This window comes from Tyto alba, unplaced genomic scaffold (assembly GCF_018691265.1).
Source record: "Tyto alba isolate M040663 unplaced genomic scaffold, T.alba_DEE_v4.0 Super-Scaffold_3, whole genome shotgun sequence".
NCBI classification, from domain to species: Eukaryota; Metazoa; Chordata; class Aves; order Strigiformes; family Tytonidae; genus Tyto; species Tyto alba.
This window is the reverse complement of record NW_024881304.1, coordinates 11,954,964-11,970,190: the sequence shown is the minus strand read 5'-3', so window position 1 is coordinate 11,970,190 and position 15,227 is coordinate 11,954,964. Positions and strand designations below refer to the sequence as shown.

Genomic DNA, 15,227 nt, shown 5'->3' with positions numbered 1-15,227 from the left:
AAGTCCAGCATCCTGACCTCTCTTCCAAGAGTTCTGCAGAAGAAAAGTGTTTTCCCTTTACTAGAATTTCTGAGCTGATTTGAAACACTCAGCAGCTGAGACCTCCCAGTTAAATGCCTAAGGAAGAGCTACTAAACATTTTTCTGGGCTAGGAAATAGGAGAGAGCTAGAGCATGTTCTCTTTTGACAGCTCTGGCTGTAATAACTCTGGGGGGAGCAGGCATGTCCAGAGCATCATTGCCACCCAGTAAAGCTAAAAGCCAATTTCCTTAGGAGACATCTCCCACTGTGTTAAATGTATGCATCCAACATCATAAGAAAAATGGTCCCTTCAGATTTCAAGTCTCCAGACTCAACCTTGAGCTTCTTTCAAGTCCAAAGCCCACTTTGCTCTTATATTAGCAATCTCTTTACTCTCACTGAGGAGGTAAATCCCCCCAGACCCTACATTAGAGACCTTCCTCCTCCACTACACCTCAGAGGTGCTGTCTGTCTGTCCTCCTGGGCATCAGCACGCCATCCCCCACCCCAACCCCACTTTGCACCCCTGTGCTGCCCAGGCTGGGGGCACAGCTAGGCTGTGGCTCTGTAGCACCATCACTTCTCAACCAGAGTCTGGCATCTCGAGCTCAACACAGCCTGGGATTTCCAGGATGACTTCAGATGCACGTGAAAGAACCTTCCTTTTAACCCAGCTCTGTTTCAGGGGCAGCTCTTGCCATCCTGTAACATGGGTAAAAAGTCTTCAGTTCTCCTGTGGTCTCAAGGGCTAGAATAAATATTAGAGAAGAATTAAGAGTTGCTCTTTTATTTGATATGCTTACCCACTCTTTTCCTTGCATGTACTTGATCACTCCCAGCATTGCTTTGCCTCAGGATGCATTCAGCAGAAGGCTTTAAATGCTCATTAATTAATGCCTAATTTGTGTGGGCCTCTGCTTACAATTCTTATGCAAATTGCTCTCAGATTATGTTCTGTTTTCAGCTGAGCTGAGTCCAAGCACTAAAAAAACAGAAGAGGAAAGACAAATTGAGGAGTATATGTGCAGGTAATAAAGCTTTTTTTTCCTCAGAGGCTTTGCAATAACCTTGGGTCATGTGTACTACAAGCATAAATTTAGAGAAAAGATAAGAGTGCTGTAATGGTTGAGTCTTGCAGAACACGCAAGTTAAGAGCTGCTGTTGGAAAGAAACTACTGATAAACACTCACTGATGTGTTGGTTATTAATATGTTTTTATATAAAGTCTTCTTCCTCTAGGAATATGATAGATTTTTACCAGAGGAGGAAAAAAAGAGCTTTTTCTGTTTAATTTAATCACTGTATATGTTGCCCAGTATTAACGCAGCATTTGACAAAGCCACGTCTAGTATGATCTGGTTTTAATTTGTGCTCTTTATTACAGTTTGTTGTAGCTGCCTAATTAAAGTTTGTCAGGAAAGTAATCAGCCTTATTTCTGTAGTGAGATCAGTTTAATAAGAAAGTAATTTTGCAATTTGTTTTCATTAATTAATTAGGCAAAACCCTATAAAATCCACAGAGTGGTGTATAAACCCCGGGAAGCTGTGACACCAGCTACAGCGTCTAAGGAAAGAGGGATATTTACCTGTTGACACTATATCCCCATACGATTTTTGCCCCTGCCAGCTTCAGAGTAGCAAACTCTGTCATATAATGCTTAACCTGGATGTTTCTACTAGTGCATGTTGTCTCCACAAAAACCCCAAAAGACCATCTTGTGGGGATGGAGGCCGAACAACTAGATCAAGAGAAATCCACCAGCAGATGTGGGAAATGTGTCAACAGCTGTGGACAGGTTTCCCCCAACAGCCCCAGGTGTCAGAGTAAACCAATATCATGCTCCTGGGAAAATGAATCAAAGAAATAGTGGGAGGGTTCTCTGGGCCACCACTGGAGGAGAAGGGAAGGTCTCAGGGCTGGGTTGTAGATAGATCTTTCTACTTGTGCCTACTGTAAGAATACTTGAACAACTTAGCTTTAGCTGCCTTTCCAGAGAGTTCATATTTCATTTTATAACAGTGACTAATACTTAACAAACCATCTACTAACCACATGCAGCGAGGCAAGTCTTTAATCAAAGATCATTTACTGTGATGCTTGCTTTCCTTTGCTCCACTGATGCTAGAGTGCCCAGAGGCCAACCAGCTGCTGAATGCAGGAGGTTGCAAAGGTGGAAGAGCTCCTGCTATCCTGTACGTCATTTATTGATCTTGTCATGACAAACAGGGACTTGATTTTGTCCACTGATGAACTTCTGCAACTGTTTGGGCTGCTGGTTTTACTGAAGCATTAGAAACATGACAACTTGAGGAGCTGCTTCCCTCCACGCAAGAGGTCCTGGCCTCTCACGTATTTCAGCAGCAGCTTCACAAGAGTATGTGCTGTGGTTTGTGTTTCTCTAGACATCAAGATCCATCAGATAGCAACCGAGAAAGCTGGGTCATGACTAAGGGAATGAAACAAAGAGGAAATCACAAATGCAAGTTGGTTCCTTGGCTCCAGGGGTTTCACTGTGGGTGTCAGAAATGTGATGGTGCTACCTATCCATGCAAGCAGCTGCAGCTTGTGCTGCCATCACATGAGGAGCTATCATCTGGGGGACAGCTTGGGCTGCAGCGGACATCCCTACCTGCCCAGAGGCTATTGGCACTCTAGGTCCTGTTTGAGACTCACTGGTGCTTTGGCAAGTCATTAAGCACTCGTTCGCTATAAAACCCAATTTGCGTTTTGGCCTGGAGGAACCAAGCACCACACGTGATTCTCTGCACAGGAGATCCTTTCCAAGTTGGATTTTTTTGGACCTTTTCATGGCAGGAATGATGATCGAGGCACTACATCAGATATGCACAACCAGCTTCTGCTACAGACACCCAGTGGTGGGCTGGGGTCGATCCCATGAGTTTCTTTATGTTCAGTTTGGTGAATCACGGTTTCAGCTCCTCTGTATGCACTGGATGCTGGGACTGAGTCTCATTATGGCTATGCATAGCATAAACTCACTCCTACAATAACAATGAATAAAAGATAAGACCCATGGCTCTGAGACTATCTAAGTCTAATGGCTGTTTTGTGCAGTTGGGGATTAGAGAGACAGCCTGATATATCTGGCTGCTGAACATCATTTGGTGTTTACCTTTGCTGGAGGAGGACTCGGAACTAGGGCTATAAACACTTGCGGGGTGAGGCAACAGCAAATGAACAAACCGAGGAGAAAAGACACAGCTTCACTGGAAACCTTGTAAACCACTGGCTACAGTAAAAGTCAAAGCAGGACTTAAAAGCTGGCAGTTCAGAGAGCCATGAAAACACCATCTCTTCTTTATCTAGCTTCCCTGACTGAGCATGAAAAAAAGGTATTTTCTTTTTTTCCAAGAGGTGTTTTAGATTGCTCCTTTGTGGCTCACAAACTATCACACTTTAGAGAGAACATAATTCTGGGACAAAGCTTTTCATCTGCTCTGTAGGGAACTCCTAAGGGGATGCACATAGCATCTTTCTGACTCATTCCAACACTCCTGAAGAAGGTTTTCCTACCATATAGCCACAATTTAACTTCTACTTCGGCAGGCTATGATGCAAACCTCTACCTCTCTCTGCAAAGTGACCTGCTGCAGTAACCACTTGAATGGCTATAGCAAGCAGCTGCCAAGATAGGCTACAACACATGGAAGTACCACAATGGGGATGTGCATCACACATACTTGCAAAGTGTGTGCAACCAAGGCAAGTTTTATTTTACATGAAAAAGTAACACAACACTTACTTTGAGGGAGGAGGAGACAGGCAAACTGTCTCAGACTGCAAGGTTTCCTCAGCATCCAGGCTCTGGTGCCCCAGACAGGAGGTCTTTCTGAAGGTTCAATAACAGCAAGATAGTGGGGCAGGGTAATTCTATTTCCTGAAATATTTATGCAAAATTGCGTGCACAACACGTGCGGCCCTAGGGACCCAGCAGAAAGCTCAGCATGAAAAACTGCAGTGACTCACCTCCTGCAAGTCGGTGGACTGGATGGGAGAGCACCTTAGAAATTGGACTAAAGCCAGATTTTCAAAACCTTCCAAGTCCAACAGGCCACAGAGTTAAAGCCAGATATGAAATAAAAAGTCATGGGAAGAAGCTTTATGTGTACTAATTAAAGTATGAGAATGAACTTGCCTTCCTGAGTTGATATTTGGAAATGGAAGCTGAAGATCTGAGGCTGAAGATCTCCCTGACCCCCATTTCTCCTCTGACAGTCATTTGAAAGCTCATGTAACTGCAGAGATGACTCAGACTTTCCAGAACAGAATTTTAAACTTAGATCCAAAGTCTGCAGAGCCTCTCAGGGTGGCTATTCACACCTGGACAGTGTAGATGCACAAACCCCAACCCAACCCCAAGACCAGAGAGGTCAGGTTTTCACTAGCTGCTCTTCATGCTGCCTTTACTTCTAGGGCTTATCGGATATTGATATGATGTTCACACTTGCTGAGGTAGAAGAGCCTGCAGATTTCATCAATTTAGCTGTCTGCTCAACTCCTTAGTACTTGAGTGGGTTCTGCTATGAGAAATCGATGATGAACTCTCATTGCTTCCAATAGGAGCAAGCTAGGAACAAAATAAAGCACAACAGTAGTCTTTTAAGCAAGCTTTTAGCCAGCTCCCCAAGGACGCAGCCAGACATGCTGTCTACACCAGATCAGCTTCAAAGCCGTTAGCTGAGAGTGCTCAGGGCAGTCACAAATAGTCTGAGCTAATAAAAGAGCATCTTCCACAGCCGAGCTGCAAACTTCTGCCTACTCCTAACTGTAAGAGGATTCTGGGGCTCTTCCAAGTGTGTCCTTCTGCTTTTGAACATCAAGCGGGACTTTCAAGGACTGATGGAGATCAAACCTTGAACATCCTATTCACTTTGTTCTGAAACTCTTGCAGAAACCATCACAGTGCCTCTTGGCAAGCCATGATCTTCTGTGCCAGAAGCCCAGTATAGACTGGCATCCAGTCCCAGCTCTGCTACATGGCTGAGCAAGGCACTTGGTTTTTCCGTGCCTCTGATTCCTTCCCTATCATTTGAATATCTTTGCTATTGAGTTGTCCAGGAATTGCTTCTTACTTTGGATTTCCACTGTTGCTTAGCACAATGGGCTTTTGATCAAATTCAGGGACTCAGGATGCTAGCTCACAACACACTGAATTAGAATAAAAAGGCTTTGCATACGATGAGATGACAGAGTGAATTGATCTGATAAAAGGGTCTTAAGTCATTAATTCAAGCCATACAAGATTAAGAAACATTTCAGCAATAACAGAAACTGTGGTAGGGACTTTGCATTTCAAAGAACTCTTTCTTAATTGGCTTCACAATATTATTCCTTTCAGCTTTTTGTTGTAACAGAGAGATATTAGGAAATGTATGCTTTCAGAGTCACCAGTGGCTCCCAAGCAAGCTTTTCAGGTGTGTGTCATGTTTTCTTTACTTTAGTAATGGGAAATCCTTCGAAGGACTCTCACATACAATCCATTTTTCTACTGCAGAAAAAGGAGTATCAGCTGATTTTTTAAGCTTTCACAGATCTTCTACCAGGCCAAAAGACAAGGGGAAAGAGACTGAGCAAAACTAGGGACACATTATCAGTATGAAGCTGTGAAATCTGCATGGATGAGGCTACCAGATTAAGTCCTTGTTTTGATCCAGGATGCTTGGCCAAGGTCCACTTACCTCAGAACACACAAGCCCAGAAGAGACCTCCATGAGACGTTTTCCCTCCTTGTCCATCCCTGCGCTCCCATATCCTATCTCTGGGAGATTTGAGGTGCACACCCTGGGGGCAGTCATCCTCACAGGACAGGGCCACCGGTCCCTCAGTGGCAGGTATGTGGGAGGGACAACTCATTTGATATTGCCTATACTTGCAACCCACCATCAGAACAAGGGACTTGGCTACTATGAGTTTTTATTTGTAGGAAGACCATTTGTGAATGTCTAGCCTCCAAGGCCAGGCTATGTCCTGGCTGAGGTTCAAACCCCATGGAACAGCACCTTACCTGCCGAGCTCCATTTCAAATCCCACCATATACATTTGCATTTCTTCTTTCAGCTCCATCCCATACCACACAAAGACACAGACCTTCCCTCTCAAAGCAACTGGCTGCTGGCCATGTGTCTTTCCTTTGTACCAAAATCCATTACAAACCAGCCTCTTGGCTTCTGGAAACACAAAGAGACTTTTTATGTCACAAGTTAAATCTTGCTACTCAGCTGGCATTAATTTCCCTCTTTTCATACAAAAGGTTTTGATCCCTTCCTGTTTAAAAAATGATGCACCAAACCTAAATCATTCCTTTCCAGAAAAGGAAGAAGAGAAAATGAAAAGTGTTGCAATGTTTGGCTGGCTCGTTCATATTAACTGTCTTGGTAGAGTCTTGTTAAGTTCTTACAGAGGATATTCAGTTCCTGGGGTGTGAGACTGCTGTTTGTGTCCCAAAGGGATGTCACAGTGGACTAAATGTTGGCTCTGAGATAGGACCTTATAGGTAGCAATCAAAACAAAGATTAAGATGATGAACATTTAATGCTGAGGTTCTGGCCCTAACCAAGCTCATGACTGGACAGCCAATATCACTCAGCTCTACTACAAACACTTTGTTGGTCACCCTTTTTCCCTACCAACCCTAGTCTGGACCACCTCTTAGTTTATCTGGTTTCTCCTCTTCACAGTTTCATGAAACAACAAACTCAGCTCACTGACATGTTTAACTAAGTCATCCCTCTGGTCACACAAGCACAGCACTGCCAAAGAGGGACTGCAAATGCTGGACTTGAAACTCCTTCCATAGTGATCACTCAATTAAGAGGTTAGCTGAAAGAGGAAATAAAAATAAATAAACGCTCCTTTCAGAAGGGTTAATTATGGGTTGGAAACCACTCAGACTGAAGTCAACACTTACCAAACACTGCAACAGATTTTGCAGTCACTGCCCATTGTGAAACCCATCACTGGTATCAGTCTGCTCAGCACTGAAGCACCCTGGGGTAACTGGGAGAGCCCCGGATTGCTGACCAGCCATGCTCTGTGTGCTGCTGCCCCAAAGAGATGGGGCTGCGCGTTTTTGCAGCAGTCTCCCCATCATCTCCCCACAACAGTGGGGGAGATGATGGAGAAGTCTGGGAGAGCATGGGCTGCCTTTCCCTGGCGTTAAGCTGGGCTGGGGGCTGCACCCATCTACTAATGGGTGCTGGGGCCTTGGGACCCACTGGGAGCCAGTCAGCACACCCTCCCAAAGCACGTACGTGGCAGACACGAAGCCTGGAGCACCAACATTACACTCGATAGATCGTTTCTACAGAGGAGTTCAGTTCAGCCAGGTTTGGACAAGAATTTATTCCATTTAAAAGGGACCAGCACAAGGTATCCAGGCACTTGGTGTTATCTCTGTGTGTGGTTTTCTCCTGCTTTCCTTATAAAGTGCCAAGACATTTCTTCTTCTAAAACACTGGTCATTTTGTGGTTTTCACTTTTTTGATCTCCTGCAGCAGATCAGACATTAGAGTGAGACTGACTAACAAGATCATGAAATCTTCAAAATCAAGTTTGTTCTCTGACTCCTCATCCAGGGCAGAAATTATTTCCTGATATTTTGGTTTGTTTTCTTGGCCCTATGGAGAATTTTAAATGAAAAAAAAAAAAATTAAGCATGAAGTTCCTTTTTTATTGCATCATCATAAAAAAAAATACAGACACCTATGTAAAAATTCATGTATTTTTCTATCTCCTCATTCAGGTTTTTATGTCCACATTCATATTAGTTTTTCTAAAGGTATCCCAGGAAACTCAAACTTAAATATTACGATCAGACAGGAGAACAACCAGTCCTCAAAGTTTCTACAAGACTAAAGTATACATCTTTTAAAAGAAGACACCTAGTCATGTGTGTCTTGATAAAATCAGGGACAGGAAACAACCAAGCAAACCATGCTCCTAACCTGAATACTCAAGACAGGTCCTCAGATATATATTGTGGGGGTTTCAGAAGCTGTTGATTTTACAGACATAACTTCTCTTATGTAGTAGCTACTATTCTCTGTCATGTTGGAAATTATTGTTGGAATGGAAGGGATTATTAAAATTACGTATCATGTCTGTTATTCATATTTCCGTATTAAAAAAAAAAAAAGAGTTTGAGGATTTTTTTTTAGCTTAATAATCTTCAAAACATCTCACAATTCCAAATTTGATTGGCTATTGATATTTTCAAGTCCTTTTCCATAAGGTGCCTATTTTCTAAGTTGGTACCAATTCCCCCGCCCCAAACGTCATTTGATTTTGTTATTCCTGGAAGCAAAGGTATCGTCAAGAATATCTTTGCTCCTAACCATCTCTCTCCTTTACTTAGCTGAGCTCTTTTTACTAGTCCTACACAGTTTTTTTGACTACTTGATAAAACTGGGGGGGTGGTGGTGGTGTTTTTGTTGTGTTTTGGTTTTTTTTGTTTGTTTCTTGTTTTTTTTTTTTTTAATTTAGGGAGAGGAAAAAAAAAAAAAAACCAAAACAAAACCACCCAACAACTGCAGGAGGTTTATAGCCACAAATGCTGATATAGCTGTTCCTCACCATACCTGGCTGCCACCGACACCCCGGGTGGGTGACCGCTGGAGAGGTGCCTCCTGTTCCCTTTCTCCCAGGGGCCCCACCAGTGACCGCAGCGCATGTGGCTCCACGGCACGGGGCTGGCTCTCCTGGCACTGGGTCAGTGCTCTGGCAAACTACCAAATGCCTCATTAAATACTATGGGTTTCTCCTCTTCATAAATACAGCCTCTTGCCATCTTCTGAGGGTTTTTTTTTATTGGTGGGGGTTTTTTGGTGATTTTTTTTTTTTTCCCCTCACAGCTGCCCTATTTTCTTAAATAAATGCAAGCAGGCACACCAACTATGGTTTATTGCTGTCCCCTCTTCTTTAGCCACATGTTAGGCTCAACATAAAGCAACTAATTCACTGAAGATGTTTGTACCAAATCACTGAAGCCTCTCCTGGGATTACCCCATGGACCGATGCTCACCCAGCTGCAGGACAGAGCCCGAGGTGCCATTCCCACACCCAGAGCACTCGGTCAGTGCTGGCCCAGTGCCACCCGCTCACCCAAACCCCCTCACCTGTATGAATCCCCAAAACTGGGTTTGCAGTAAGCTTTTGGTTTCAGCTTTGCTGAGCTTGCCCTCGGGGTCAGCAGAGTTGTTATACACCAAAGCCGCTGTAGCAAAAGCTTTTTCAAGGTCTGAGCCTTTTCCTAGAGCTGGGGGATGGGGGAGGGGAAGTTATCAGCCTATGAGAAAAAGTGGCATTTGAGATATAATTGAAAGGAATCCTTCAGAACCATCCTGAGTGGGTGGAAATCTGTGTAGTTTCATTAAAGTTAATGAGACTGAAACTGTTTATACCCACAGAGGACCTGGCCCAGATTTTATTTGGAGTGGGCCAGCAACATGCCTCACATCTCATGGAAGCACACCCCAAAAGCAAGCTTTCCATCGGGGCTGGGGCAGTAATGCAGGGTGACACGTGAGACCCGTCCGGTCTACCCCCACCCTGGGCATCCAGCAAGGACCTGCCACGCCACGGGGACAGGCCATGCTGGCCACCTCCTGGGTGCGTCTGGACTCCCAGGATCCTGCACCAGGGAAAACATGGCCCATTTGGGAAACCTGACTGAACAGAAATGCCCATGCCTGAGCATCAGCGCTGCACTTCAGCATCACGGTCTACTTGGGATTTTGGCTGGATTCATTCCCGCCACTCCTAAGCCACATCCCAAAGACTGTGCACTCACAGCCCCCAGCTAGCATCAGGTACCGCAGATGACTTGGGTGTGATTTTTAACAGAAAGGCAAGCACAAAAAGAGTCATGGATCAACACAGGAGCACACAGCACAGGGACCCACAAGACTCTCTCATCTTGCACTGTCTGACCGTCTGCACAGCCTCCACAGCTCTGCAAAATCACCAGGATTTACTGTACTTGGGCTGTGGCCTTAGATGACCTGAACCCCCAAGGGGCAACAAATGGGTCTCCTTACCTTTTATCGATGCCAGCTGCTTGGCTATAGGTATGCTGGTAGTGAGAGAGAAGAGACACAGTTATCACCTGATGAATTGTGTGTATACATATATATAGATAGTTTCTCCATGAATGAGTTTGCTCATTTCTGTTTTGTTTAATCCCTCAGGAACTCAAGGATCCCTAAAGGAGACTGGCTTTCCTTCAGTGGAAATGAAAATAACCTTTACAAGTGGCACACGACATCACACAGGCCCTAATTCTTCACTTAAGCAAGTAGCCTGGAATTGTTATTAAAGGCATTTGTCAAATAATTTTAAGAGAAGGGTATTACAACATCCCTCAAGTAATTTCTTCAGAACATGAAAAAGCTCTAGGAAGTTTCTCAGTTTTAAGCCCATCCCCAAGGAACTGCAGAGGAGTCTGTCATCCCCCACTCACCAGTGCTCCCAGTTTGGAGCAGACACGCAGCTTTTATTTCTAGCAGGACTTACATCTGTGAGAAGCACCTCTCTGCTTTCTATTAAAGCTTAAAGCCTGCTTACTTTTGCTAAAGTGCCGGAAACTAATTACAGAGCAGCCAACAAACAGCAGGAGAGTTTGCTTATGATAGAGACAAATACATCCAGATAATGAATTTCAAGACAAACAGCAGATCACCAGAGATGCAAAGAACAAAGTGATGACTTACCGCTTGGGCATGCCTGCTGCAGCCAAAGGGCTTTTTTTGGTGGAAGCAGGAGCTGGCTGGCTGACTGAGTACTGCTTTGTACTGGGAACACTTGCTCTGCAGCCACACATCTCGAGGCTGGGGTGTTTGTGATCTCTAAGCAACTCGAGTAATAGCAAACAGGTGAATTCAAGCTCTGCCCTGTGAAAGCAGCCTGCTTGCAGCCATGCCCTATCAATAATGTAAATGCTACCTGGTGATCACAGATCCAGCTAAATACATCCCTCTAAGGCAGCACTTCTGGGTTGGCAAGTAGCGTGGCTTTTATTTTATGTGAGAATTTGACAGAAATAAACCAAACCAGTGAAGCCTGAATCCTCTTAGATCTGTAGGGATGTAATTTTTCATCAGGAATAACTAAGACACTGAATCCGTTCAGCTATACACATTATCATTTTAATGGGAAACATTTCTAGTGTGGGCTAATGTAACTTGTCCCAAGCTATAAAGTGAGTTGTTCTTATAGAGAGTCAGAAACCACGAGTTTCCCAGTTGCTGACCCAGCGTTTATCCTAGGTGAGCACGCTCCTGCTCTAATATTTATTCCCCTGGCACAGTGCAAAGAGGAGATCTGCTCTTCCTCCGAACCGCTTGCAAAGCAGCATCCAGCCTGGGGCCTCTGCTTCGGTTTCTACCCGGACAGATACTGCCTGCTTCCAAAAGCAGCACAGAGCCATATGGCAGAGCAGTCGCACATTAGAGGCACTGAAAGGGCTCCGATGAACTTTGTTATTTATTGGCATGGATATCGCTATTAGAAAACACACAGCTTGTCACGCTGCCTATCTCTGTGCACGGTCTCCTTTCTGTGGATCTTTTGCCTAGAGGTGTCTAGACAGGATAACTTTGACCTAAAAGACCAAGTGGCCATTTTAATCCTAGGGTGGTCTGTTAATAGGTAGTGACTTCAACTATCTCATCTGGCTCATCGTTCCAGGTGAAATGATACAATACTGATGCTAAAACTACCCAGGATGAGACTTTATGTAACAGGACATGCAAAGGAGACTGCAACAGATGGCCTAGAGAATTAAAATGTTTTCCTCATTTAGTAGAAGCTAAATTACTGAAGGCTAATGAATAAGGATGTTCACCACCTTACTGTTCCTGGATTTTAATTATCTTAAAAAGCATGGGAAAAGAGAACCTTTAATTTTCCATCTAAGAGTGTCATTACTCAAACAATTCAGAGCCTTTTTCTGAGAGGTTTAAGCTGTCTTAGATCTCTAGTGCGTTCTTTAGGACTGGCTCATGAATAAAACAGAGCCTGTAATTGCAATGACGCAGCCAAAACACATATAATCAATGCTCATTATCCCATCAATTAACACACTAAAATTAAACAAGAATTCAGGCTTAGTAATCTACCATCAGCTAAAAAAAAAAAAAGTCTTGATATCATATTGAAGTGATAATTCCCTTTCACATCTGTTGAACCATACAACAAGGCATGAAAAGCCTTACATCCCGGTTAATCTGCAGAACGGTAATGTTTGGTCTTAGTGTCCAAGGTAAAAATAAGAGTGAGAAACAGACTCTGTTGCATGTTTATCAGCTATAGGCAGCACTGTGAGCCGGTTGGCAAACCCAGCCCTCTATGTTTTGATCTCTTTCCACCACCGATTATATTTCAGCTCGCCGTTTTTTTAATCTAACCGACTTCTGAGATCCTGAGCTCTAGAACAGGTGATTTGCTTTGCTGGGGTATTAACACGTTCAAGGAAGCCTGGGGTACACTATCCCTCTAGAATATACTAGTTAGCACATGCAGGAGCATTAGTGCCTAACAGATAAAGGGTAGCATGAGGATAACCCTTGTCTTTGCAGGTGATCAGCTTTGAAGACAGCAAGATTTTGGCTGTATGTGTTGCTCGAGTATTCTGGTCAGCAAGGTGTGCAGGGAGCCAGGCCATCTGCTCTGTATCTATTTTGATACACACTACTTATGTTTGAAATATCCAGGTGCTTTTATCGGTCAATTTTTAGCATGTTTCACACATTAACAATATTGTCTGCACAAAATATGCAACCTGACACTTGAAACTGCAAAATCTTTGCAGGCAGTTCACTTTAAATAATTGCCACTGCAAAAAGCCGCAGTCTCCACTTCACTCTTGGTATTTTCCCAGAACTTTCACATCTTTTAAAGTACTTTCTGCCATTTGGGAAGACTTATGTTGTGAAACATTTGTGTGTGGTGGAGCCCCAGCTCCCCTGGAGATGACCCTCCAACACTGGGCATGGGCAGGTGTGAGCATGCCCGTGCTGGGCAGGGACAAGGGAACACCTAAAACCAAAGATGCATTCACGCCCTTAGAGAGCAGCTGCAGGAGCATTGCCAACTTGCACCCAAGGACATAATAGCTTCGGTTCTTTGTGACCAGAATATGGTCATTTTGATCTTACATGAAACGCATATTTTTTTCCCAAAAAGCCAAGACTGAGAAGCACCCCCCACTCCACCTTAGCCCAAAACAGGACTGGCTGCCACAGCCTACTATTTTCCTCTTGCTCTATCCCTTTGAAACCAATTCCTTAATGTGAGAAAAAACAGCAGAAGCAGCAGATCTGATGTGCTCACTGCGGCTGGCCTCTCAACACCAGACACAACCCTTGGTGGCCCCACGGGCAAGTGGGCTCAGCCCCGCTGGGGAAGGAGCTTCTCCTCCTCTTCTGCACAGTGGCATGCAAAGAGGAGACACCACCACACACAGGTTAATGGGGGATTTAACCAGCTCACGGGATTGGTAGCTGTGCTGCTGGAACAAGCAGTCTGCTTTGCACAAATGTAACTTAGCTAATGGTCCCTGTACCCCTCTGTCACAGAGCCAAACTGGCTCCTGCTCACTGGTTTACCCATGCTGATGTACTGCTAAGCATCCTGAAACCTGAACCCCTACATTTATTTCAGGAGGTAGAGAATGTGGAGCATGAAGAAAATCACAGACTGAGTGTTTCCTACTCATTTGTTTCTCCATCACCACGTCTTTTGGGGTGCATGCTGCTGCTGCTGCTTCCATCTGTGCTGGGATGGGCTAAGTGATGTTCTGTGTGTCCCAGGAACATCTGCCTCTTGGCCATCACCGTTTTTTGAAAATATCTCTTCATAGTCAATTTGATTTTACTCAGGGGTGAAATCTGCACCAGTATTTATCTGCATCAGTCGGGCTGGGTGCAGTTTGCTGACCGGTGCCTGGTGATTAAGCTGTGAGCAGAGCTCCTCCAGGTAATGCAAACCACTGCCCTGCAGGGCACGCTCAGCGGGTCCGTGCAGGGGTCGGGGCAAGGGGGGAGACCCCAGCGGGGAGTCAGCCCATCTTCCCTACTACCACACATGCAGGAGATAGCTCAGCCTGGAATTTAGCTCTGGGGTCATGAATGATTAAAATATTTATGAATTCCATTGCTGAGACAGAACAGGTGAAATGTCATTTAAGAAAAGCTATTAGAACTGGTCTGTCTGCAGGGAAACATCATTTGTCATCTCATGTCCAGGCATTTTTCAGACATGGTACAGTGCTTTGGCCAAAATATGCCTCATATGGGGGGTCTGTCAGGGAGCAGTGTGGTTGTGGGGATCCCCTGTGTGCAGTCACCCAGCTCCCCTGGTTCCTTTGGCAATCTAATGGATAAGGGATGAGCCCAACATTTTTGGTATGGTATTCATTTTCAGATGGAAGCCTGAAAATACTATTACCAAATAATTTGTCCTCTGAGAAATGTTTTATTATAGGGCATTTAGACTTTAAAAAGGCAGCTATATTCATAAAAACCTAAAATCTTATTAAAGAAGGACACAATGATAAAAATGTAAGAAAAGAAACTGGTCGCTAAATGCAACAAATGGGATGCCTCCCCACTGAACTATTAAAATTTCATATAAAAATGCTAAGATCTTCATACTAAGGATGTATGGCACTGACAAATGATGGGATAATCAGCACCAGCTATTAATACTAAAATACAGCTTATTGCTGCTGTTAGAAAATTCCAGGAGGAAAAGCTCTTGGGTTTAGCAGAAAGAGGGAATAAAAAGAAATCCTAAAAAAGAGTAGTTAAGGCAGGGAGAGCCTAAGATAAGTAGCCCATCCATATACATATATAAAGATTTTGACTCAAACCTGGTTAAATTAGTAGACAGAGGACTAAATGCTTATGACGTGATACAGCATAATAGGAGAACAAATTTTTCAGAAAAGGGTAAAGCAACACATGGCAGTCTTTACTCGTTAGTTCTTTATTTGTCTGTAATATTAACTGTGAAACTCTGGAGATATTGTCAAGATCAGACTATAGACAGCTGCAATGCGTGTTGTATGCTACTGCCTCTTTCAGCCAGACTTTCAGCCAAGAATAATTCGGGGCTAGAGCCCGAATTGCTCATTCAAATGGAGAGCATGTATAGATTGGAAATAAGTAATCTAATCAGATCAGGCAAT

At 44.0% G+C, this 15,227-nt stretch overlaps 1 protein-coding gene across 1 annotated transcript; it reads right to left on the bottom strand.

Annotated features, from left to right (window-relative positions):
• Positions 1-7,369: 7,369 nt before the first annotated feature.
• SNTN (sentan, cilia apical structure protein) lies at positions 7,370-10,859 on the bottom strand. Its single transcript, XM_009975496.3, has 4 exons — positions 10,750-10,859; positions 10,078-10,112; positions 9,157-9,296; positions 7,370-7,659 (listed from the first exon to the last, which is right to left on the bottom strand). Exons 1-4 carry the CDS (start codon positions 10,857-10,859, stop codon positions 7,501-7,503), a joined length of 444 nt encoding a protein of 147 aa, XP_009973798.1. The 3' UTR covers positions 7,370-7,500.
• Between the last annotated feature and the right edge of the window lie 4,368 nt (positions 10,860-15,227).